The sequence below is a fragment of the Sesamum indicum genome, linkage group LG7, assembly GCF_000512975.1.
Source record: "Sesamum indicum cultivar Zhongzhi No. 13 linkage group LG7, S_indicum_v1.0, whole genome shotgun sequence".
NCBI lineage: Eukaryota > Viridiplantae > Streptophyta > Magnoliopsida > Lamiales > Pedaliaceae > Sesamum > Sesamum indicum.
The window spans coordinates 10,581,774-10,606,556 of NC_026151.1; the positions used below are offsets into that span (position 1 = coordinate 10,581,774).

The window sequence follows — 24,783 nt, forward strand, 5'->3', positions numbered from 1 at the left end:
AAGATAGAGGAAATCGCTGAGGATCAGTGAAGGAAACGTTGAAGGGAAGGAGCGTTTTTCCAAGGGTTTCACCGATTGGTGAAAGGTAAGTTGATTTGATCAGAGATATGAGTGGTTTTACTTTTCGTATTCATCTTTTGAGCGTTTGTTGATTTCTGCCTGGCAATCTTATTGCGATCATTATCGTTTCTCTGGATATAATTACTTATTCTGCCAATTTCTGGAGTTCTTCGTTTCCAGCAACGATTTGGTTAGAAATGGGGGTATGTGGGGAATGTTTCTGAGTTAGAAATGGTTGTCCATGTTATTGAGAGTTAAATTTGTTGATTGAGTAATAAAAACTAAAAGAGGAAGTTGGTTTTTCTTTTCTTAAAAAAAGAAAGCGGTAAGCACACGATTATATCAATGTCTAAAAAAATTGGATAGTTGTGCTATAAATTGATTGAATCAATATATTAATATAATAAAGAATCATGAAATAAATAAATTGCAATATATGTACGTAAGATGAGATAAATAACAGCACTTTTGGTGAAATTCGAATTCATAATCAAGTCTTGGTGATATTCGAATTCATAATCAAGTCTCAATCACTTGACTAAGATATTATTGGTAAAAGTATTTTCTGATCTTTAACTAGTGACGTTTTAATTCTTTATATTTAAGATTTTTGTGCTACTTTAGTCCGTAATACCAAAAGTTCATGAAAACTTAAGAACAAAATGATGGGGTATACAGTATAAAACTATCAAATAGAACATTATAGCTGGGTGGTAAAATTTATTAAGTATTATAAATTAAGTACTTAACATAAAATAATTTTATGTTACAGATTCGAAATAATTATACTGATTCAAATAAATTTCAACATGAAAACTACTATACAATATTGTTAATATTCCACCAATTGGAAAATGTTCAGATGTATTGTACTATATGATAGTTTATTCAATTGTAGAAAAAGTACATAAATTTAGTAAGTGTGAAGTTTTTACAAAAATTCTTATAATCTTATACAAGTGCTTAACTATATAAAAAGTTATTGACAACTAGACATTGTATATGATAGCTTTAGTAATTATCGGAATTGAACATGATCACATTATCAGGGATTTAGAGTTACAAGTTGAACAGTAGGAACTAGAGTGATGCAAATTAAACTTGAGGCGCATCTCTATTTATTTGAAACAGAGAACGTATTTTCATGATACTCGCTAGTGTCCTCAAGAATTGGCATCTGAGAATTAGGATTATACTATTTGGCTCATTTAGAAAATAATCCGAGGAGGAATCTTTTGATTAATTTTTTATCGGAAATTTTTTATCCAGACTAGATTTGGCAGAACCAAACCAATCACGGATCACGTATGATACACTTGCCATGTGAATGGTGATTAGTCGCTTTCTCTTAACTGTACACCAATCACACGACAAGTGTATTGCACTTGTCAATGTAAATGGCTCGGGTTCGGCCAAATCCGATTTGGGTTAGAATTTCCCATTTTTTACCAATTTATTCCAATGCTGAAATTATCGACGTCTTATGGCTGCGAATTCCTCGTCATGGATGAGGCTCATTGTGTTTCCCTGCTGGCTAAAGTCCCTTTGATCTGAGTGTGATTCTAGGTTCTTGCTGTGATATAGTCTTGCACTCTTGCTTAAAGATACGGATTAGGTTCCTTGGTTTGAGAACCTTTCGCAGATGAGTAGATAGTTGAACCTTTCGGTTCTTGTTGCAGAGATTTGACGATGGTGTGTTATAGAGATCAAGCTTCTAGTATGGTGTCGCAAACCATGGATTTTAATAGGAAGGGGAAATCAAGAAGCCGGAGGGACGGAACAAGATGTGTAGCAGAGACAATAGCAAAGTGGAAGGAGTACAATATCAAATTTGATTCTCTTGGCTATGAAGCCAAGCCAGTGCGTAAGGCTCCTGCCAAGGGATCGAAAAAAGGTTGTATGAAAGGTAAAGGTGGTCCAGAGAATGCTAGTTGCAATTACAGGGGCGTAAGGCAGAGAACGTGGGGTAAATGGGTATCGGAGATCAGGGAGCCACACAGGGGAAGTAGGCTGTGGTTGGGCACATTTAAAACTGCAAACGAAGCTGCTCTTGCCTACGATGAAGCTGCAAGAGCAATGTATGGGCATTGTGCGCGGCTTAACTTTCCAGATCACGGTTTGCCAATAGAGTTTGCTAAAGATTGTCCTTCATTGCCAACTACATCCACATCTCACTCCACAAATTCTGAGATGTGTTGCAATGATAATAAGCTGAAGGCTTATGATTCAAAGGCAAAGCAGGAAGATGGTGAAAAAATAGCAGATAATTGGCATCAGGCAGGTGGCACGCCAATGACCACATCGAAGGGCAAAATAAAGGAAGAAGCTGCGGAGCATGAATTAAAGAAAGAAACTCTGAGGGAGGAATCAAGAGAAGAATCTATGGATACTGAAGCTGTGAAGTTCTTTATGATTGAGAAACCTGATTATTTACGTTGTCGGGGTGTTAACCTTGATAATTTCCCGGCAGATGATATGTTTAATGTGGATGAGGTGATTGCAGCATTGGACCCTGCTCCTGACCGTGAACCTCGGCCTCTGACTGGGACAGGATTGCATGTAGCTCAAGAAACAAAAGTTGATCACAGAGATTTGTCGTGTCAGTTGCAGCATCCGAATGAGAAGTTGCTTGGTGACCTGCCACACGTGGAGGCTACTATTGGATTCGATCACGGAATTGATTTCCTGAGACCTGGAAGACCGGAGGACTATAACTTGTCATTTAGTGAGTTGTCGTTGGAGTTAGACCCTGACCAGATGGTAGTTTAATGGAAAAGGTAATCTCTTGAAAAAGGAATGAGGAGATAGCATTTTTGGTCATCCCATGGGATAAAAGATTGTATCATCTTCGGACCCAAATACAAATTTTTTCTGTGAGATGAATTTTGGAACTTACCGATGATAAAAGAGTTATTTCAAAATGTGATACTTCCATTGCAAATTATTGCTCTATATTAAAGCGCGGTAGACTCCTCAGCAGCTGTATATTTTGGAAACAAAGTAAAGGATATGGCAGCTCAAAAAGCACAAAACCAAAAAGCCGAATTAATACAGCTATGTTGTGTATAGTGGAATAAAAATATATATTGAAAATACTTTCTAAATTTCGAATGAACTAGCATCACATGCATCAATATTTACGCATCATCCAAACAATTATTACATATTTGGTCAAAATTATATTATACAATATATGACATTTTAAGTTTCTAAGCACAGTGCTCAGAAGATTTATTCATTACTTTAAAATATTTTGTCAACTTTCAAAAAGTTTGGGATGCTTTAACATTAAGTCCTACAGTTAATCCGACACAACTTTATCTATATATATATATATATATATGTGATTGATTATTTTTTTTGAACTGTATATTAATGACATAATAAATATAGTATATTTTTCATTTAATTAGTTTTCCATGAGGTAAACCTAATCTGGTTTATACTCACACATAGTGCATTGACAAATTAAAACTGGAGGATGGACACAAACAACTATTGTTCGTCCAACTATACATTTTCAATTGAACTGGATGTCACACACACACACAGAGAGTCTGTGATTGAGAGAAGAAGTTGAGACGATGGCAGGCAGCAGACGTGAGCGCCACTAATTCTACTTATTTATTAAGAAGTATGCAAACAAGAAGAACATTAAAATCAAAGCCCACTTGCAAACCAACTTGCGTTTCTTACTCATAAAAAAAGTAGCACATACGTCAACAAAAAGGAGCGGCTGCAAATGCAAGCTGTTCATTCTTCCATTTCAACTAACTTCCATATCCCCTTTATTTTATTTTATTATTGTTTTTTTGGGGGGTGTTGACAGGAATAGGATAATTGCATTGTTATTTCTTTCAATTTGGTATACTATGCTTATGAAAATTATGTTTGATATCTTTAATATGTATTTCCGTCTAACAAGTAAATCCTCTCTAAGTTAAAAATTCACCTAATTTGCTAATATAACAAAAATATTAAATGAAAATTCATGTTTATTCTGGTTGATTTATTACTGATTTCTTATAGGTCAAACTGATCAAATTGCTCTTATACATCTTCACGCACTAATGTATTTTCATTTTTATAATGTTAGTTTAGACAAAAAGATTTGTTTGACTTGCAATAAGTTAGTTTTAAATTAATCATAGTTAAATATGAATTCTAATATCAACAAATTCGATCAATTTTGGTAAATAATTTGAATTCTAGTTGATTTGTATTTTTCATTGCATAATAATTACTTATTTGTGTTCGATTATTTATTAATATTGTGATTTAATATGTATTAATCTGACAAATCCAATAAAGAACCATTAACTTATAAGTGTGGATTGTGTAATATAATATTAATAACAAAATATTAAATGATAATATCATAATGTTTCTAATGATAATATGTAAGAACGATTTTGCCTAAGTTGTTATTACTTAGAATTAGTCATGAGTAGTATAATTATACTTCAATAACAAGACAATAATAATAACATCTATATTTATTGTGACATTATATATGGTCGTTGAATAATCAACATAACATGTAAGATGTTATTTTAATTATAATTATCGTTTGATTTTCACATTAATTTTTATCAATACTGAAATTGTAAACATCACTAGTTCAAAAAATAAAATTATTTTCATTTAATACGTATAACTAATAACAATTTTCGTACTATCATTCAAAATTGTGCCACTTTTTTTTTTTTTTTGGTAGTAGAAGTAGAAAGGATTTTATAATTTACATATAATAATCCTATGAAGCACAGTGTTTATTTATTTATTTTTGTTAGTCATGCAAAATTATTTAATAAAATTACATTAAAATTTTTTCACAAAATTTACTAGATTTTTTAATGTACTTTCTGGACAGCCATGCACACATACTTGTCTCCGAATTAGACAACATGAACCGAGTGTACGAACCCAACTCCAACAATAATATAATAACAATAAAAATACTTATCGAAATAAGAGGAGAAAAAATGTGTATTTTTCAGCTAATTATTCACTGAATAAATTGACATAACCATCTTTCTATTATATCATTATTAGTATTATAAATAAGATCTATTTTGGAATAATAATTGAACTTAGCTTAATTGCATGTGGATAATTAATCAAATAGCTGATGCAGATTTTATTTTATTACTCACCTTTAAAACTTATTTTTTTTCTAACTTAACTATTATATACAATACATTAATATTTCTAAATCAATCAAAAACTTCGGAGCAAATAAATACTTAGATAAGAAAACCTAAATCCGCATGCGATTCGATTAAAAAAGAACATTTTAATAGCTATATGTATAGGATGAAAAAATAATTAAATTACTTGATATACGATTGGAAATTAGTTCAGTTTGTTAATTTAAAAAATCAAATTTTGAACTTTTCGTTTGATAAATTTTCAAACTCGGCTCCGACTCAATTCAACTATCAAAAAATTAATAAAATATATTTAAAAATATTAAATTACTCGAGTTCGACTCATTTCAGATTTTGAATCGATTTAGTTAAAGCTCATGCGAACATGATTTGATTATAGATTAAATCAAATTAAAATTAAATTCTTTAAATTAGATAATAATTGAAACAATCACCAACAATAATATGTTCCACATAATTCGACTTATTTATTGTTCAATGGCTACAGTAATAACTAGAAGGAGGGTTGTACCAAGATTATAGAGTACCTTAAGTTTAGGTAATTTTTTTATTATAAACTAATGATATTGTATCTTATTATATAAAAATATTTAAGCATAATATCATCATTAAATTTTGAAGATGTTAATCTCCAAAAATGAATTGAAAATATAAAATCAAGCCCATATATTTCAGAAAATCTATGATTAAACCCTATATCATCATATCCATGATCTACAAAGAAATTAAAATCGACTGTTCATCATGAAAAAAGATGAAAAAATAAAATAAATAAAATCCAACCAAGAAATACATAAAATAAGTTGAGATCATTTACTCTCTTTCTTGGCCAAATTCTCAGCGATCTGAGCCAGCGATTGCAGATTGCACTTCACGATTGTATCCACAAACGCGCAGGTTTCATCTCTCGTATTCCCTTGTGGTATATCCACCACATACGACTCCACCACCACCGTCCCGCCGCCACCGCTCGGAGGCGGTGGCGCTGCATGGAGAGTGGTGACGGAGCGGTAGTTATGCAGTCGGTGATCGCCACCCACCACGCTGAAACTCATCACGTGCTTCTCGTCGTCCAAGATTTCAAGCCTCTCCGTGCTCGACTCCGCCGGCAGGCCCGAGACAACGCGCACCTCCCGGAGAGTGCCCACGTCGCCGTCGCCCACGATGACGTGGCAGCTCTTCAGGAAGTGCTTGTACGCCTGTGGCGTGTCGAAGCGTCGCACCACCGACCAGACAGTGTCTATGGGTGCCTCGATCGCCCGTACCACCGCCGAGCAGCACTGGGTGGCCAACACCGCGTGGGTGTGGTGGTGGAGTACATTCTCCGGCACCTCGCCGGAAACCGGACAGACCCACGTCGGCTTAGAGTGTTTCTGGTGCAAACCGACGGCGGCGGCGCAGCCGGTGTGGTTTAAGGGATTGATTCTGTGAAGCTGAAGAGAGGAAGGCATCATTCACTGGTCTGAATTTGTGTGAGTTGGTTGGGTATATAGATGGGGAGGAATCAGGAATGGAGATTGGGATGTGATATATAGAATGCAGGTTGGAAACAGATAGATACACATATAGATACAGGAGGGTGTAGAGAGAGAAAGTGAAGAGAGAGAAGATGTTTGTCAAGTTGCATAGCTTCGATCTTTCCTGGGTAGAAAAAAAAGGGTTTGAGTCTTAGCAAGTGGATGCGCAAGTTGCAGAAAGAAACATCTTTTGGACGCAGTCATCATTCAAACTGCCCCTACGACTACCCTATAATTACGTGATCTGCCGGGCAGTTCCTACCTCATCCTAGGTTTTTTTTTTCTCTTCTCTAATCACTTAAATGCCCTTCAACCCATAAAACATATGTAATTATAAATAGAGATAATCATATGTAGATCTCAGTTTAAAAATTATATTAAATATTTTTAAATTTTATTTTTATTTAATAAATAAATTTATTTGTTAGTTAAAATTCACAAATTTTACTGATATCAATAATTTAGTAAATTTTAACAAACGAAGGGATTTATTTTTAGATGGAAGCAAATTTCAAGGGTGTTAGATGTAAGTTTTCAAATAAAAAAAATCTACACGTAATTACACCAAATTTGAGGAGAGGAGAGTCTAATTATCCCAAAAAATTACTAATATTTTATAATAATTGATGAAATTATATAATTATTGAATTAAGCCTTGAAATTGTTAATTTTATTCTTACTGTAATTTTTTAATTAAAAATATAAGACAATTTGGATGGCAAAATTTAAAAATTATACAAAAACAGTTGTTTGGTTAGTCAATAAAAAAATTCAAATGATTTTAAAAATTAAGTAAAAATTAAATTTATAATCCACAAAAACAGTTTGATCAATTCACCATAAAAAATAGATAAAAAAACTAATGATTGTGTTGGTTTTTAGATCGTTGTTAAAATCAATGAGTATTTATAATTTTTTAAATAATAAAAAAATATTCATAATTATATTAAATCTTATAAAAAATTATTGTAATTTACCCAAAATAATATTAATGAACAAAAATATTAATAAAAGTATTAAAATTATCACTACACATACATATGGAGTATCAAAGCTTGGAATATTACTACATCACGATTTTTGAAGTGTCTCTTCTACTTCTCTATTTTTTATTTTTTTTTGGTGGGGGGAGGGGGCGGAAGGTAAAAACGTTTTTTGATCAATTTGTGAATAGTTTTTTTTTCCCTCCCAAATGAAAAGTCTAGTTTTCTTGGTTTATTTTTGGCAAACATAAAAATATTTAAACTATATTTGATTTCATATTTTTGTATTTTTCGAAACAAGATAAAACACATATTAAATGTTTGTTTTTGTGTTTTTACACCTTATTTGTGTATTTTTTTATTTTTCAACTTTATAATACACTTATATATAATATAAAACAGACATGATTTGATAATAAATAGTAAGTTGTCTAAAAAAATACAATATTTATATATAAAAATATATATAAAAGAGATATGATTTGACAATAAACAGTGATTTTTGTCTCCCAAATCCCAACATCAAATCTAGACCACTTATTCTAAAATATTTTAGATTACCTCAAACACTAATCAAAGCATACCATCTATTTTTCAACACAAACTTATTTATCTCTATTTTTCTCTCTTTATCTTCAAAACACAAATCCAAACATTATGTTAACTTTTATGAAATAAAAACAAATCATAATATTTGGATTCATTTTTTTTGTGTTTTATTTTATTTTTTGGAGATAGAGATAGAGAAATAAAAATAAATAAGTATTTGATGGAGCTATGTTTGCATTTCTTTCTATAGATGATTTAAAATAATTAAAATAAGTGAGTTATGTTTAGTATTGTATGTTGAGAGACAAAAATTATTATTTATTATTAAATTATATTTTATATATATATATACAGATCAATTAATACCATTAATAAGAAAGCCTGATTTGGTGGGTTGAAAGTACAGCTCCACGGATGATCAGCTCAGAATTCTGACTACCTCACCAAAGACTACTGATTGACATCGACTCTTCGGTGGATTCCATTTATCAGTTAATATGTTTTATTCTTGCTTTATATTTTACTTTTTATAGTAAGATTATTTAAGATTTTGTATTTTAATATAATTTTTTAAAAGATAAATTATATAAATAAATAATACATCTAGTTAATATTATATATATATATATATATAAGGCTGAATATATGTAAAAATCAATCTGTCTATTCAAATCACTATGTTTTACCTATTTATTTTTCAGCATAAAAGATTCATTTACATAACAATATATTACAAAATATTTTACTTGATTTAGAATATATATATATATAATCGTACATTGTACGAGATCTACGCTAATAAAGAAATAAATTATAATAAATTTATATAAAATAAGACAAATATCATATGATTGGTGGAACTTAAGCACATTACCCCACACTTATTTATAAAATTTCAACCATAACTATTACGTTAACATATTATTTATTAATGTGTTGCCAATTTCATTTGCCATGTACTATATTTCTTATTTATTTGTTTGTTTGTTTTCATCCATGTAATCCTTATCTTGCACCGGAGAAGAAACTAATAATGTTCAAGATAGGAGCGAAAATGTTAAATTCATCCCAATAAGTATGATTATAAGGTTTGGAACACTGTTTATGATCCAATTTATTGATGTACTTAGTACTATATCTTTTTTTAACATTTAATAATAATCGTTGTTTTATCCAGTCTGTCTATCTAATATGGGTTTGGTATTTTCAGTAAATAAAATTAAAAAAATAATCTAGAGATTATTAATTGTATTATAAGAAATAACGCTAACAACAACGACATATATTCCTTATAAAATAGTGGACAAATTCAATAAGAATTTTACTTACTAATTAACCCGACCATAATTAATTTAATGTTTTTCGTAACTATTAATTCATTTTATTGTAACTACAATAATAGTGTGTACTTGTAACAGAGAAAATATCATAATTATAATACTCAACAAATAATTATTAGAGTAATCGATTGAGGTTTGTCATAATTATAATAAATTTTAAGAGAGCCAGTTGTAATTTACTCTAATTATTATAGCTTTCCGGAAAATAATATAGAATCATGATAAATATTTTTCAGCATTTATTTCTTAAAAATAAAGAATACATGGAACTTAAATAATCAAATGGGTACTTAAGTAATTTCAATCTTCACCATCAACCATTATTTTTTATTAGTAATTTATAGTTAGAAACATGAACCTTGTACCAAAACTCGAATTCAATCCATCTGTACAATCTGTGGGCTACCGCTTTTCGTACAACTTGTACATCATTAATCCCATAACTTTTCAATATTTCTTTTTCTTTGTCCATAATTTGGGTATTGGAGTATTCTCTATACGATATAAATCTTTGTTTCTTTATTTAACTTTTTGACGACTTCTTCTTGGATTTTTTAGGCCGTGTATATGGGATGAGATAATATTATAAGTTAATGAGATTTTATTATAAATATTCAATCGCGCCTCTCTATTAATGTAAATTTTTTTTTCTCGATCGAACTTTATTTAATTTACCTCACTGATGTACACGTTATAATAATTTATTCCACTGACAGTTATATATTTTTGAAATAATTTAAACACAAATCACATAATACCAACCGTATAAATTATCTTAACGTACCCCATTAATATCCACCCACTTTCATCAACTTGACCAATATAGAAAAATTTCAACCACTCTTTACAAGCTATGTATCTAAGAGGACTTGTCAATGAGTCTTCTTAATATATATCAAATCCTGCGACCAACTTGGCCATAAATATACTATAAGTTATAATTAGTGGGGTTAATTAAATTTTGCCATCCAAATTACGATTGTTTTTATATTTTGATATCTAAATTTTATTTTTGTATCAACTTATCATCTCAATTTTATAAAATTTTGCACTTTACCATTTATAACTATTGTTTAATCGAGTTTTGTGTAAAAAAAAAAAATCACATGCAGGGCATGTGTGATATTTTTCACATATGCACAACATGTGATGCTTTTCTTGTAGAAATATCAATAAAAAAAGGGGTCATATATTATAAAATACAAATTTTGCAAAGCTGAGATGGTAAATTGACACAAAAAAAAAGTTTGAATTGCAAAATATAAAAACGGACATATTTCAGATGGCAAAATTTAATTTACCCTAATTAAAAAAGTGCATAAATAGATTCATGTTTATAGGAACTTTATTTAATTTTTATAATGCCATATAGGCAACTAGACTTTTAAATAAAGTGCGAATACTTTTCTTGATATATCAAAGAACATTCTTGAATTATATCATACATTTAATGTATTATTTTCATTGTACGACGTATAGATTAATTAGTAGGTGACGATATTCTTTGTTAGATACAAACGTATTAGTTATTTAATTATTTTATTCAATATATGTGTTTTATGTATATATATAGTTATATTTTCCATATCTTACAACGTATTTTGATAACACATATATTAAGATTTTCATTAATACTTTTGGATATTACATTATGAACCCCTTTTTCAAATTAGGAGCGGCCTGATAATTTTTGCGTTATTATTTTATATTCTCAATTTAATTTGCCAACTAGTAGTTGCCGTAGAGCGACACGATCGTGGCTCAATGGTTTAAAAAATTAACGTCTCATGAATAAATACGAAGCAACGAAATTAGATTCCTATTGAATGTGTGATTATTCATCTTATTTTATCTGAACTTATATAAATAATTATCTGTAATTTAAATTCTATTGAAATATTTGTAAAGAGATAAAAGGATGAATGTTGATGCTCGTGACCAAGTTGTGGATTGAACTTCAACCTGCCCGATTGATAAGATTGTTTGATTCTCTCAAGATTCTAAAAGCAACTTTCCTTTTTACTTTCTACAAATTGCTTTATTTTATTTTTTTTAAATAATTAAACTTAGGTCATCTTGAAAATGAGACGTTGATAGCGACGATTATCTCATACTTGAATTTTTGTGATAAAGTGGACCTAGTTGCAATTAAATATAATATTTTATCATAAGGAAAAGTCTAATAATGTTATCATCAAACATTTAGAAGCAATAAAATATATAATGTAAAACACTAAAAATATTAAAGGTATATTTTACAAGCATTGGAGGTCAAAGTACCTCATAGGTGTGCTGATTGTAATGCTGAACAAACAGACTAAAAATTTCATCATTATGTTTGTTTTTATTTTTAAGTCATCTCCGAAATGAGTTAAAATATATCAATATTTGTCATAATACAAAAACACCTTATATGAGTGTTTTTAACTGTTTTAGTATAAATTCACACACATATATATATATATATATAAACACATACATAAATATAGAGAAGACATGATTTGACAATGAACAATAATTTTTGTTTCTCAAAATACAACATTAAATATACAATACTTATTTTAAATTATCTGAAAAATAAATCCAAGTATACGTACTATTTCTAACACATACTTATTTATCTGTGTTCTGATAATAGTGATGAACAAATAGACTAAGAAACTCCAATTTTACGACAAATTCCTCTACCACTTTCTCCTCTTAAAGAAAATAAACCAACAAGATTTATAACTCAAAATTCATATTTGTTACTACTAGTTCCTCTATTCTCTTTTACTCAAATTTTAATGAAAATAAATTATTTGAGACAATAATACAAATAATTATAGTGTTAAAAATGCATTTTTCAAGCTCCGCACATCAACAATTAAATGAATACACTAAAAAAATAAGAAAACTCTTATTTCTTTTAACTCCACTTAAAAAAAATAAACTAATAAAATCTAACATGCAAAAAGAAAAATAGAGCATTAAAAAATACATTTTCAAGCTATGCACATCAAGATGCCCCTAACATATGAGAAAATTCATAATTTTACCAAAAAACTTCTATTAATTTTCTTAAAAATGTATTTTTTTCAAACTCCGCACATCAACATACCCGCAACATGGGATTATTGAACAGATAGACTAATGGTCAAAGAGCTCTAATTCTTACTTCTTCCGGGGATCATAAAATTAATAAAATTTATAATAAAATTTTGTAACGTTAAATATTTATTTTTCAAATTACGCACATCATCATGGTGCCAGCATGGGGTGTGCTGGCGATAATAATAAACAAAAAAATAGACCAAAAATTTCAATTTTTATAAAAAAATAAATAAATAAAGTTCATAATTAAAAAAAAATTAGAATAGTAAAGATGTATTATTTAAGCTCCGTGTATCAACTTGTCCCAATACAAAGTGTGGTGACGGCCGTGGTAAACAAAAAACACTAATAAATTCCAAATTTTTACAACAAATTCCTCCATTTTTTGGACTCCTTTTAGAGACAATATATTAATAAAATATAATTCAAAAAAATGTTAAAAAAGTATTATTTAAGCTTCCGTATCGACATACTCCCAATATAGGGTGTGTTAAGAGTAACAGTGAACAAATAGACTAAAAAATATAATTTATTTCCCTTACAAATAGCTCTAGTTTTTTACTTATTTCAACAAAATAATTAATAAAATCTATACTAAAATAATCAGAGTGCAAAATCTTTTACCCCAATAAAGAATTTTTTTGAATGTGCAAAACTCTAAAAGATTTTCTTTATTGGGGCAAAAATGAAATTTAGTTAAATTGGTGGTTCACACCGTGAATTAACGTAAGTTGTGAAACCTGGTGAGGGTCCTTCAAAACGAAATAATTCGCCGACGCCAACCAGAGTGCAGCAACAATGGCGGCCGAGGACAATAACCCAAACAAAACACTCAATAACCCAAACAAAGCCCTGACTAACACGAGATTCTCCGACCTGAACCCGCCGATCTCCGAACCGGTTCTGGATGCACTTACTCGGTCCGGGTTCGAGTTCTGCACTCCTGTTCAAGCCGCCACCATACCCTTGCTCTGCAGCTACAAAGATGTGGCAGTCGACGCCGCCACCGGCTCTGGAAAAACCCTAGCGTTCGTCATCCCAATCGTCGAAATTCTCCGCCGCGCCGTCCCGCCGCAACCCCACCAGGTCTTTGATTTCAATTAGAACACCCAAGCTTCAGTTTATGTAGCTATTCTGCTAATTTTGTTCATCTAAGAACGTGAAGTAGTTTGCTGAAAGTTGTTAATTCAGACATCTTGGTATGGTGGGAGTAGTTTTGTACCATGCATATGCAGTTTTGAAGTGTGAAAACGTAAATTCATTTAGTTTCTAATTGTTTTTCCGTCTGTGGGGAATCTCTGTTGTGTTTAATCCTTGGCTTACTTGTTACTTGTGCTTACAGGTGATGGGTGTAATAATTTCTCCAACAAGGGAGTTGTCGTCGCAGATATTTAAGGTTGCAGAGCCATTTATTTCGACATTGTCGAATGTGAGGTCGATGCTGTTAGTAGGGGGAGCTGAAGTGAAGGCTGATGTGAGGAAAATTGAAGAGGAAGGGGCTAATTTGTTAATTGGAACACCTGGAAGATTGAGCGATATCATGGAGCGCATGGATGCATTAGACTTCCGAAACCTGGAGGTTGTTTTGTCTCCCTTTCATTATGGAAATAATAGATTTTATGCCTCTGCGGTGTTGCATTACTCATATATTATCTTATGTTTTAATGTGTATATCCCAAGCTCAAGGCCAATCTGTGATTAATATCTGTATAAACTGAAGTTTGTAGGCCATATATCCGTGTTATATGTACCGATCAGTTTTCTGGAACAATGAGACTCTGGTGCTTGAAACTTTGTGTATCATCTAAATTCATATTATTAGGATTACATCTGTTCTCATTCCTTTCCCTTGTTTCTTGTTTGCTGAGTAATGTTTGTTACTTTGTTTGCACTATGAAAAGCTCGCCAATTCGATCAGATGTGGAATGCTTGCTTAAAATGATGTTAATTGGTGATACAGATATTGATTTTAGATGAAGCTGATAGACTACTAGATATGGGGTTCCAGAAGCAGATTAGTGCAATTATATCTCACTTACCGAAGCTTCGAAGAACAGGTCTCTTTTCAGCTACTCAAACTGAGGCAGTTGAAGAGCTATCCAAGGCAGGATTAAGGAATCCTGTGCGGGTAGAAGTCCGAGCTGAAGTAAAGAGACAAAAGGATTTAACATCTTCACAACAAGTTGCTTCTTCAAAAACTCCTTCAGGGCTTCATCTTGAGGTATTCCTTTTTCTATTTAGACTTCCTCTCACTTCCAGTTTGCTGTTCTCGATCTTGATTTGAACTTATTGCCAGATTCAGAGCCTGATTGATGTCTAATAAAAGAAACTGATGTTTATATGCTCTTTGGTGGGTGATTTTGCAGTATCTTCAATGTGAAGCTGACAAGAAACCTTTGCAGCTCATTGATCTCCTGATTAAAAGCAAGACTCAGAAAACGATAATGTGAGTTGCACCGATTCAATGATTTTTGTATGAAGTTGCTATATTTCGTAGTTAGTTTAGCTGCAAGAACGTCTTATGGATGCTTATAATCTCCTTTCTCGTGTAGCTATTTCATGACTTGTGCTTGTGTTGATTACTGGGGAGCTGTACTTCCACGTCTTTCTGCTTTGAAGGGTTTCTCTCTGATCTCACTTCATGGAAAGATGAAACAGGTAATTTTGTAATTGTAGTCAATGGTGGCTTACACATCTGTTTAAAGATTAGAGTATTCTCATTACTTATATCATGCATGCAGGCGGCAAGGGAGAAGGCGTTAGCATCGTTTACAAATCTTTCAAGCGGTGTTCTTCTTTGCACTGATGTAGCAGCACGTGGGCTTGACATTCCTGGTGTTGACTGCATAATACAGGTAGCCTCTAGCTAGTAAACAACTATAATTCTGACTTCTGATCTTCCATTTGACTATTCTACATGATCAAACCTGTATGGCAAAATTGGTTGCATTTGAAATTATTAATCTGATTCTAAGGTATGGAGGATATGATAGACTAATTTTCTGAAATCATACGTTTATTGTGCTTAAAGGTGTAATTTATGGATGTTTACCTGCAATAGCTGCAGTCCTCTTTTATAAATGTACTTGATGTTTTTTTTTCTAATTAGTAAATTGTTGATAGCTGAGTTTGGGATATTTGATTCCTTGAATGTTACAGATAGTATGTGGATTCTTTAGCGAAACAACTCAAGGAAAATATTAACAGGATGATTTTGTAGGGGAAAATTTCTAAAATAGGTAACTGAAGATGGAAAAATCAGTTTCATATATTAAAATATGATCTTTACTTTTTTGTGCAAATGTTCTCTATTAGCAGAACAAACCATTTCTAGGTTCAACATGGACATGATACAAGATTGAATTAAAATGTATTGCTTTCATTACTTAGGCAGGATCAGCGGTCTGTTGGACCTCATTTTGAATGATGTTATATTCTTTTTTTATGTTTTGACTTTAAGAATCTGCAAACTATGCACACCCAAAGTCAAAATATAATATCATGACCATCATTAAAATATCGGGAGATATGTTAGTTCTTTATCCCTTTATACTTCACCTTGCTGAATGAAGCATCTTTGACTTTTCCGTAATTGATCTATTAACTAGATTGATTAAAGCTACTTAACTGTTTGGAGTTGATTGTCATTCTGCCTGCAGTATGACCCCCCACAGGACCCAAATGTGTTCATACACAGAGTTGGCCGAACTGCTAGGATGGGACGACAAGGAAGTGCCATTGTCTTCCTGTTGCCAAAGGTTTGGTCAGAATGGTCTAATCTTGTTGTTTGGATTTTTTGATTTTACAATTGCAACACATTATTAATAGTATTCTGTATAATCTTTCAACTAAACAGGAGGAAGCATATATAGAGTTCCTTAGAATAAGGAGAGTTCCACTTGAGGAGCGAAAATGCTCTGATGACGCTCCTGATTTTATTCCTCAGGTAAAAAACCTTACCTTTTAACAACTATTATACTTCAAATTGTTTTCTCAAATAGCTGGATATTGCATGTTTTCATGCAACACATAAATGGGCTGTACTGTTAGGAATAAATGCCCCAATTTCTATCTCAACCTTCAGATGTCTCCTGGCTTGCCAACCTTTAGTAAAGCATGTGTCCTTATGATGTTATTCGATTTTACAAACAAATGTAAAGATTCGTTCTTATAATGCTTATAATTCATTAATAACAATCCTGTTTTCTCTTGCTAAATAGATGACCTGTGTGTCAAAATACAGCTACTTGCTAGTTTGATTATGTGCTCGGGAACGAGGACTGTGCTAGTTGTTTCTTCATCCTCTTAATCTCTTTTGATCCTCAAGTTTACCTTTGGCATTATGCAATTTTCTGTGATGCTTTGTGTACTTTGACCTATTTAGGAATTGAGATATGTACTCCGAAATATTCATTACTACTACTTATCTGTTGATCTAATCTCTGAGATAACATTGTTCTAGATACGTTCTGCTGCAAAAAAAGATCGTGACATTATGGAAAAAGGGCTCAAGGCTTTTGTATCATTTGTTCGTGCTTATAAAGAACATCACTGTTCTTTTATCTTCAGGTTGTAGAAATTTTTTATGCCCTGATTCAAATGGTCATTTGTTGATTACTTTGGTTCTGATGCTCTGTTTTATGGGCAGGTGGAAAGAACTTGAAATCGGTAAGTTGGGCATGGGATATGGTTTGTTGCAGCTCCCTTCTATGCCTGAAGTAAAGAACCACTCTCTTTCTACGGAAGGTTTTGTTCCAGTTGAAGATATAAACCTGGAGGATATCAAGTACAAGTAAGGATGCTTTCTTAATATTGTCGACTCATTTAAATTCTTTACTTGACTGCATTCCTACATTCAGAATTATGAGTTTGCTGGACGGTTAATATTGTTACCATGAGAATGGGAATTTGTTGTTCGACTATTTTTCTCCTTGTGCATAATTAATGATTTGAGTTATAATTGCTGCATTGACAAGCTTCTTTTTTGTTGGATTCCATATAACATTTAGCACATATGCAAACAACTTAGGTTACTCGATACAACATAGTATGTGAAAATTTTATAGTTGAATGTGGCCTCTGCTTATGGTGTCTGAAAATTAATCCAGGGATAAATCTAGAGAGAAACAAAGAAAGAAAAACCTGGAAGCAAAACAAGCTGAAAAAGAGCAAAAGCAGCAGAAGCCTAAAGCAGGTTCAAATGCTTCGAACACGGTCATGAGGAAGAAAACAGCCCGACAAAGACGTGCAGCTCAATCAACAGAAGATGCAGATGAGCTAGACCGGGAGTATCGCTTGCTGAAGAAGCTGAAAAAAGGAAGGATTGATGAAAGTGAATTTGCAAAATTAACTGGAACAGAAGATCTACTTTGAGACGCTGACTGTGGGGAAGGAATATTGAGTAAGCTATTCGAAGGTCTGGATGTACAAGAATTCCTTACCAACCCAAGTGGGGGTTTGAGCCTACATGGCGTTGATGTTAGGAAGTGAAATGTTGATACCATCGTATATACAACAGAGCACGATCCTACTTAAATATGGTACTGAAGTGGATGGTGTTTCATGTGCCAACAACTGGAACACAATCATAATGGGGTTGAGATCAAGCTTATTTCGCGACGGGCTCGGACTCGAAGCCAATAGTTCTCCTGGAACTTCTGAAGGTAAAGCTGCTTAGATATCACACATCGAGCCAAGGCTTTGAATTTGCTTTTTCTCTCCAAGAAAATGCAAATATTTTAGTTAAATTAAGTTGCAGTTGTAGTTATATTACTTTTCTGACATGATGTGATTAGTGAAATTTAAATTGGTTGAGAGAACAATGAAACAGTGAGACATTTACTTGAAAAATGAATGGTTTCTCAAGGTAATGTGATTATTGTCCCAAATGTATTTTTAAACTTGTACTTGATATATAAATATAGTTTTACTTTCTGTTTGATTATCAATCAAACACAATTACATTTCACATTTGAAAATTAAACCAATAAATATTTTGTGATTTTAGGTATAGTCTAGAATAATAACACAACTTACAAAGATCAATGAGCATAGCTCGAGGTGAGGACAAAGCAAAGCAAAGGTTGCTAATATTAATTCTACTTGAAAATTCAATCAAGTTTTGTACCTATTATAACACTTATTTATTATGTCATTTTACTCGAAACTGTTAGCCTCCGCAGCATGCTATATAGGAAGACAAAATGAAACAAAACATAAACTGAGGTCAGAATATAATTTTTTCTCCATGAATGTGGGTTATTAAAAATTATTAATATTATTATTATAGTGAAATTTTATTAAAAGGATTGGTGAAATTAAAAGATAAATTTAGATATTAAACAATTGGTACGAAAAAAGAATTCCTTTCTATAATTAATAATTATGTAATAGGTATAGGTATGATATATTTACTGTTTAACTATTTCAATTTAGCCCAATTCAATTCAAATTAAAATTTTGGAAACTAAAATCCAATTTCGGAAGGATATGTCTTTTCTATAATAACGGAATGTCATTAAGAATTTTCCCAACATTAAACACTAAAATCATGAGTCAGAAAATAATCAGAATTGTGTGATATAATCTCAAGATTTTCAAATAATTTGTCAAAGACTTACCTAAGTTCAGATAATACAAATAGTCAGAGTTTCCTAGTTTTACATGAATATTCTAACAATCGAGTCATAATCAGCACTAAATCATGTCATGCAGACAGCATTTCCCTCCATGCAATTCACATAATCCAACTCATAAAACAACTACTGTCAGATTTGTCTTAATCCTGCCGCCAATTCGCTGCGGAAAATCCAAAGAACCAACCAACAATCTCATTGCAGAAATCGAGTCAACTCTCGTGGCCATGGATTCTTCCACCTTCCATGTTTCCAGTGGACCGCTTGGCCGGTATAAAAGCCCACCACCGCGGACCTATCGACGACCTCTGCGACTCGGCAATGACACGAACAAATGGAACAGACTCCGCGGCCGCCAACCCTCCGCCGCCGTTCGACCCTTTGGCGCCCGCAGTTCCTATATCTTACCCGCTGAAGACGCTAGAAGAACTGGATTCGCGCGCCTACTTCAAATCGTTTCACTTCCCGTTCAACCAGGCTGGTGTGAAGCTTCCGGCTGGAGGGGGCGGCGCGGAGGCGATGCCGCAGCGGCCGCGGGTTCTGGTGTGCCATGACATGGCGGGAGGGTACACGGATGACAGATTTGTGCAAGGCGGGACGAACGCTGATGCGTACGCGATTTGGCATTGGTATTTGATCGATATTTTTGTTTACTTTTCGCATAATTTGGTGACGCTGCCTCCGCCGTGCTGGACTAATACTGCTCACACACATGGTGTTAAGGTATCATGTTAACAGGGACTATTTGCTTTTGGAATTTGAGTTTTTGGCCTTTCTTTTTTTGGTGATTGCTCATAGTTAAAATCATGTTCTTGTGGTTATTGATCTTTAAGTGGCATGATCATCTTTGACACCCGGGTTCTTTCAAAGGAAAATTGCATTTTTGGTCCCACACTACAGAGAGTATTGCACTTTTGGTCACATGCTTTCCACATTTGATCCCATAGTATAAAAAGTTGTAGCATTTTTTGTCCCGTTAGATTAAACATTGTGGCACATTTGATCTTATAGTATCAAATATTATAGCACTTTTTATCCCAAAATGCTACAATTTTTTAGTGTACCTATCCAAAAGTACAACAACCTCTATCTTGTGCGACCAACACTGCAATTTCCCCTTTTCTTCATGATGAAATTACTGGCTCTTCACTTGGTGATTGTTCATGGAACTGATTGTATTCTTGCGAATTTAAGGTACTAGGTACATTTATCATGGAGTGGGATGAAGGGAGAAAACAAGCTGATAAACTGCTATCCACAAAGACTTCTGCTCAAATGTATGCCGAGCGATTGGCTGAGCTTGCTGTTGCTCTAGGATTTGATGGTTGGCTGGTATGCTTATGCTAATTCGATGCCTAATCGCCGTTTGTAGGTTGTTTTTTGCTTTACAAGTTAATGGACTAATGTGATTTGGTGCTGATGAACCTAATCATGTGTATTTCTCTCGGCAGCATATGGTCAATAAGTTGATGAAATATATCTTGGTACAATTTTCCCCTACAAATATGATATCAAGGAATTAGCTATGGCCTTCCTTTTTTGTGACAGCTTAATATGGAGGTCGATTTGGATCCTGGACAGATCCCAATTCTGGAAGAGTTTGTCAGCCACTTAACACAGATTATGCACTCTTCATTGCCTGGTTCCATCGTCATATGGTACATGCTGTGACTCAACAGAGTAAATTCGTCTTTAGGTTGTTTATAAGTGAACATTTTTGTATATAAATGTGATGATTCAGGTACGACAGTGTTACCGTTGATGGTGAACTTTACTGGCAGAATCAGTTAAATGACCTAAACAAGCCTTTCTTCGACAGATGCGATGGCATACTGGTGAATTATTCATGGGAGGTATTTCTTCTGTTGTATTTTCACAAAGTATATTCTGATTTAACTCTCTCATTTTTTCCTCGACAAAATAACAATAAAAAAAATCATCTGCATGATACAGGAAAGTTATCCTAAGCAATCTGCTGAGGTTGCCGGCGATAGAAAATTAGATGTCTACATGGGCATTGATGTCTTTGGGAGGGGCACTTACGGTGGTGGACAATGGACTGTAGGTTTCTACACATTTTAGCCTTGTCCCTTGCAAAAACTTCAATTCTAGCCATACTAGAAATGTTTCTTGCAGTTCCGTTAGTTCATGAACTCTGATTTTCTTTAAAATCATTATTATTATTTTGGCTCAGACAAATGTTGCCCTTGATGTGATAAAGAAAGACGGCATTTCAGCAGCGTTATTTGCGCCGGGATGGGTTTATGAGACTAATCAACCCCCTGACTTTCAAACTGCTCAAAACCGGTAACGCACTCGCACTTTCTTGTACTGAATTAATCTTATTACTTGCGACTATAGTAATCCGATATTTCTTATAACTATGTTTTAAATTTCTGGTTGATTAAGATACACATTTATTAAAAAATATGTGGCTGGACATATCATCACTTCTCTCCGTTGTGATGGAACTGTATCGACTCACTTAATTTTAGCTATCCCTGATAAGTTCTTACTTCCCGTTGCTCTACATGGATATTAAATAAACAGATGGTGGGGACTTGTCGAGAAATCGTGGGGAAATGTGCAAAGCTACCCCAAAGTACTTCCATTCTACTCAAATTTCGATCAGGTATGTAGCACACATGTTTCATGTCTATTTTCTCTGAGGCATTTACACACCTATATCTGTAATAATTTAAGCGTAATGTTATGATCTCCCAGGGTCATGGGTACCATATATCTGTCGGTGGAGAGCAAGTGTTCAACACTCCTTGGAACAACATTTCTTCCCAAAGCTTTCAAGCATGTGCCAGATAGATGTTTTATTTACTTTTATATATTTCCTTTGTCTTAGAAAGGATGTCTATATATTAGTGTCAGTTTTTACTTAAACTGCCTTTTTCTGTTGTCCTAACTCATAGACCTTGTTATATAGCCTTTCCTTGAGTACCCTGGAGACAACACTGCTCAGCCGATCCAAGTCTCCGTTAAGTATGTATTCTGTTTCTTGAACATGCTAGTCATTATGTGAATTCTTACATATTATATGATAAGTTCATATATGTAATAATATCTACAGAAAATGATATCAAGAAGAAACATTTTGTTCATTTTATCTATATCTCATATTGATAATTTCTGCTTATAGATTAAGTTTTTCCTTCCTGCACTGTCAGAAAGATAACTGTGTTTTATGCGAAGCCTTATCAATATGCAGATTACTATGTTCTTGACATATATACCATGTAAATGTTGTCGCAATACCTGGAAATATGACGTGCATTTGCTAATCACAGTTTCAAGGAAGCGTCTTATAGTGGAGGAGGGAACGTCACATTTAGAGGGATGCTTGGTGACAATGCTGAATTCACGGCAAGGCTCTTTCTTGGAGAGCTTCTTTTGGGGAATTCACCACTTCACGTTACATATTCTGTAAGTCTCTTGCCAAGGAATTTAATCGTACAAATTTCATTTCCCCAACATTTTCACGGATACTACGTGGACTAGAAAAGAAGGAACTTTTGCAACTATCTTAGTGAAAAAGAGATAGCTAAGATAGCATCTTCTAAGGTGACCACAGTAGTATTCAAAGAAGTAATTTTCGTTGATCGTTCCCTCCGATTTTTTCACATGATATTAATCAATGCAGGTTAAATCAAGTGGGAACTCTTTGTTAGGTCTTGCCCTTGTAACCTCTACCACAACCAATGAGAAAAAGACATTCTTCCTAGCCACCTCAGGAAACGCCTTGCTAGCCAGGAACCATTTCTCAAGCCATTTTACCCAAGTGATAATGCCACGTCGAGTAACCAAGCTGGAGGCAGAACCTGGATGGGTCATGCAAGAAAGCAGCATCGAAATGCACGGCCACATACTAAAAGAAATTCGGGCTGTATGCTACAGATCAAAGGCCAAAAATTCTCATGCTGTTGCTTACGCCCCTTCATCTGCTCCATCAGAATATTATGCAGTTCTTGGTGATATCAAGGTTACTACTTCCGGAGAAAATATAAACTTTCCACCATCCACAGCATGGACCGTTGACGGTCAATTCGTCAGTTGGACTTCGGGTCCTAAGGGGTCCAAGAACCTTAGTGTTAAGATTACATGGCGACTAAAAGACAGCAACGTCGATCTTTTCTCTAAGTACAATATATATGTCAACAAGCTAAAGAGTGTTTCGTCTGTATATCAGAGTGAAATGCTTGAAGGATTTCAGGAATATCTCGGTGTAGCAGCAGCAAAATCATTCTACATCTCTGATCTAGAAGTTGCTTCCGGCATTTCCAGCCTGAAATTCACAATCCAAGTCTGCAGTCCTGATGGGGCTTGCCAGAAGCTTGAAGAGTCTCCTTTCTTCCTACTGCAAGTTCAAGGTGCATAAACCTCATTCTCCTTTTCTTTTCTTTTTCGTATTTAAGTGTCGACTGTTTCAATTCCTTACTTTTTCTTCACGAAAAGCTGCTGTTAGATGAACTTGTATGATCATTCTAGCATAGGGTGTAGAATATACGATGTTGATGAGGTTGTCATATACTAGCACAGGGTTGACAAAGATACCATTGTTCGATCCAAATAGTCGGAAATAGGTTGTGTTTGATCTGACTTCCTTATACAGCCCTTCAGGATGCTCTTTTCACGTTGTCCATGTGTATGTACACGAGGACGGCCCCCGGTGATATTACAAAATATTCCAACAACGGACTGAATTGTTTTCGCTGTTCTTTAAATATAAAAAAAGGAATTAGATATGATTCACGGCTTCCTCTAGTAACTTTTCTAGTGTTGCAGGTGTCAAATATGGGAAGGAAAAATGCATTCACCGCCAATATAGTAAGGTTGAAAGTCGCGACATCCTGCCAAGGTATGTGCAAAAGACGAGTGATGACCCTAAGGTACAAATCATGGAAACTGAAGGCGCAGTACGAGTAGTTTATTTATGTTTTATCATGAACTTATCAATTTTAGTCCTCTATACGTCGTATCAGTTCTTGAGAAATAACAAAAATTGATTGAATTGGCATCATCTCTCCGTTTTAGACTGAAAAAGAATTATGTATTCTGCAGTGTCTAAAAGTAAACAAAATAGAAAGATGATGTAAGAATTGAGGTTGATATATATAAGGGATACTATATTTGTCTTGTTATTACCACATTTCCACGACTTTTTAATCTTTGGCTTCCTCTAAATTCAACTTTATTTTCCCGCTTTCCATTATCTAATTTATCTTTTTCTTCAAGTTTTTCTGCCCGTAATGTGACATCCACTAAAGCAAATTGTTAATCAGGTGAGGTAACCTTTTGACAAGAAGCAATTTAATTTCTTTAATACTAACAAAAACTACTTTTGTCTTTTGTATAATCATAGAAACTTTTTGTGCGTGTAATTTTCGAAAAATAGAAATAATTTGTGTACATGATTTTGATATTTC

The 24,783-nt window shown here is 33.2% G+C and overlaps 4 protein-coding genes across 5 annotated transcripts; 3 read left to right on the top strand and 1 right to left on the bottom strand.

The window, feature by feature from the left end:
* On the top strand, window positions 1-3,010 carry LOC105167013 (dehydration-responsive element-binding protein 2C-like). Of its 2 annotated transcripts, none has more exons than XM_020695286.1 (2): window positions 1-85; window positions 1,627-3,010. In XM_020695286.1, the coding sequence occupies exon 2, from the start codon at window positions 1,750-1,752 to the stop codon at window positions 2,827-2,829; it is 1,080 nt and encodes a 359-aa protein (XP_020550945.1). In that variant the 5' UTR covers window positions 1-85; window positions 1,627-1,749; the 3' UTR covers window positions 2,830-3,010. The 2 variants fall into 2 exon arrangements, with proteins under 2 accessions (XP_020550945.1, XP_011084866.1); XM_011086564.2 differs by having other exon boundaries at window positions 1,740-3,006.
* Window positions 5,874-6,845, bottom strand: LOC105167014 (abscisic acid receptor PYL4-like). Its single transcript, XM_011086565.2, has one exon. It carries the CDS (start codon window positions 6,683-6,685, stop codon window positions 6,041-6,043), a length of 645 nt encoding a protein of 214 aa, XP_011084867.1. The 5' UTR covers window positions 6,686-6,845; the 3' UTR covers window positions 5,874-6,040.
* On the top strand, window positions 13,440-18,578 carry LOC105167016 (DEAD-box ATP-dependent RNA helicase 18). The gene is made up of 11 exons (XM_011086566.2): window positions 13,440-13,799; window positions 14,056-14,292; window positions 14,674-14,934; window positions 15,080-15,159; window positions 15,266-15,371; window positions 15,455-15,568; window positions 16,373-16,471; window positions 16,570-16,659; window positions 17,176-17,282; window positions 17,362-17,505; window positions 17,822-18,578. The coding sequence occupies exons 1-11, from the start codon at window positions 13,512-13,514 to the stop codon at window positions 18,084-18,086; spliced, it is 1,791 nt and encodes a 596-aa protein (XP_011084868.1). The 5' UTR covers window positions 13,440-13,511; the 3' UTR covers window positions 18,087-18,578.
* Window positions 19,512-24,681, top strand: LOC105167017 (cytosolic endo-beta-N-acetylglucosaminidase 1-like). Its single transcript, XM_011086567.2, has 12 exons — window positions 19,512-20,071; window positions 20,543-20,680; window positions 20,897-21,006; window positions 21,090-21,201; window positions 21,302-21,409; window positions 21,543-21,655; window positions 21,899-21,980; window positions 22,073-22,153; window positions 22,287-22,342; window positions 22,648-22,783; window positions 23,001-23,727; window positions 24,143-24,681. The coding sequence occupies exons 1-12, from the start codon at window positions 19,595-19,597 to the stop codon at window positions 24,361-24,363; spliced, it is 2,361 nt and encodes a 786-aa protein (XP_011084869.1). The 5' UTR covers window positions 19,512-19,594; the 3' UTR covers window positions 24,364-24,681.

What these genes read in the sequence shown, in the direction of transcription:
- LOC105167016 (XM_011086566.2), top strand. Translation starts at nt 13,512, where the DNA reads ATGGCGGCCGAGGACAATAACCCAAACAAAACACTCAATAACCCAAAC. An exon ending in CTCCTGATTTTATTCCTCAG is followed by an intron (nt 16,660 to 17,175) that starts GTAAAAAACCTT and finishes ACATTGTTCTAG; the next exon opens with ATACGTTCTGCTGCAAAAAA. An exon ending in CTGGAGGATATCAAGTACAA is followed by an intron (nt 17,506 to 17,821) that starts GTAAGGATGCTT and finishes AAATTAATCCAG; the next exon opens with GGATAAATCTAGAGAGAAAC.
- LOC105167017 (XM_011086567.2), top strand. Translation starts at nt 19,595, where the DNA reads ATGTTTCCAGTGGACCGCTTGGCCGGTATAAAAGCCCACCACCGCGGA. An exon ending in TAGGATTTGATGGTTGGCTG is followed by an intron (nt 20,681 to 20,896) that starts GTATGCTTATGC and finishes TTTTTGTGACAG; the next exon opens with CTTAATATGGAGGTCGATTT. An exon ending in CCTGGTTCCATCGTCATATG is followed by an intron (nt 21,007 to 21,089) that starts GTACATGCTGTG and finishes GTGATGATTCAG; the next exon opens with GTACGACAGTGTTACCGTTG.
- LOC105167014 (XM_011086565.2), bottom strand. Translation starts at nt 6,685, where the DNA reads ATGATGCCTTCCTCTCTTCAGCTTCACAGAATCAATCCCTTAAACCAC.
- LOC105167013 (XM_020695286.1), top strand. Translation starts at nt 1,750, where the DNA reads ATGGTGTGTTATAGAGATCAAGCTTCTAGTATGGTGTCGCAAACCATG.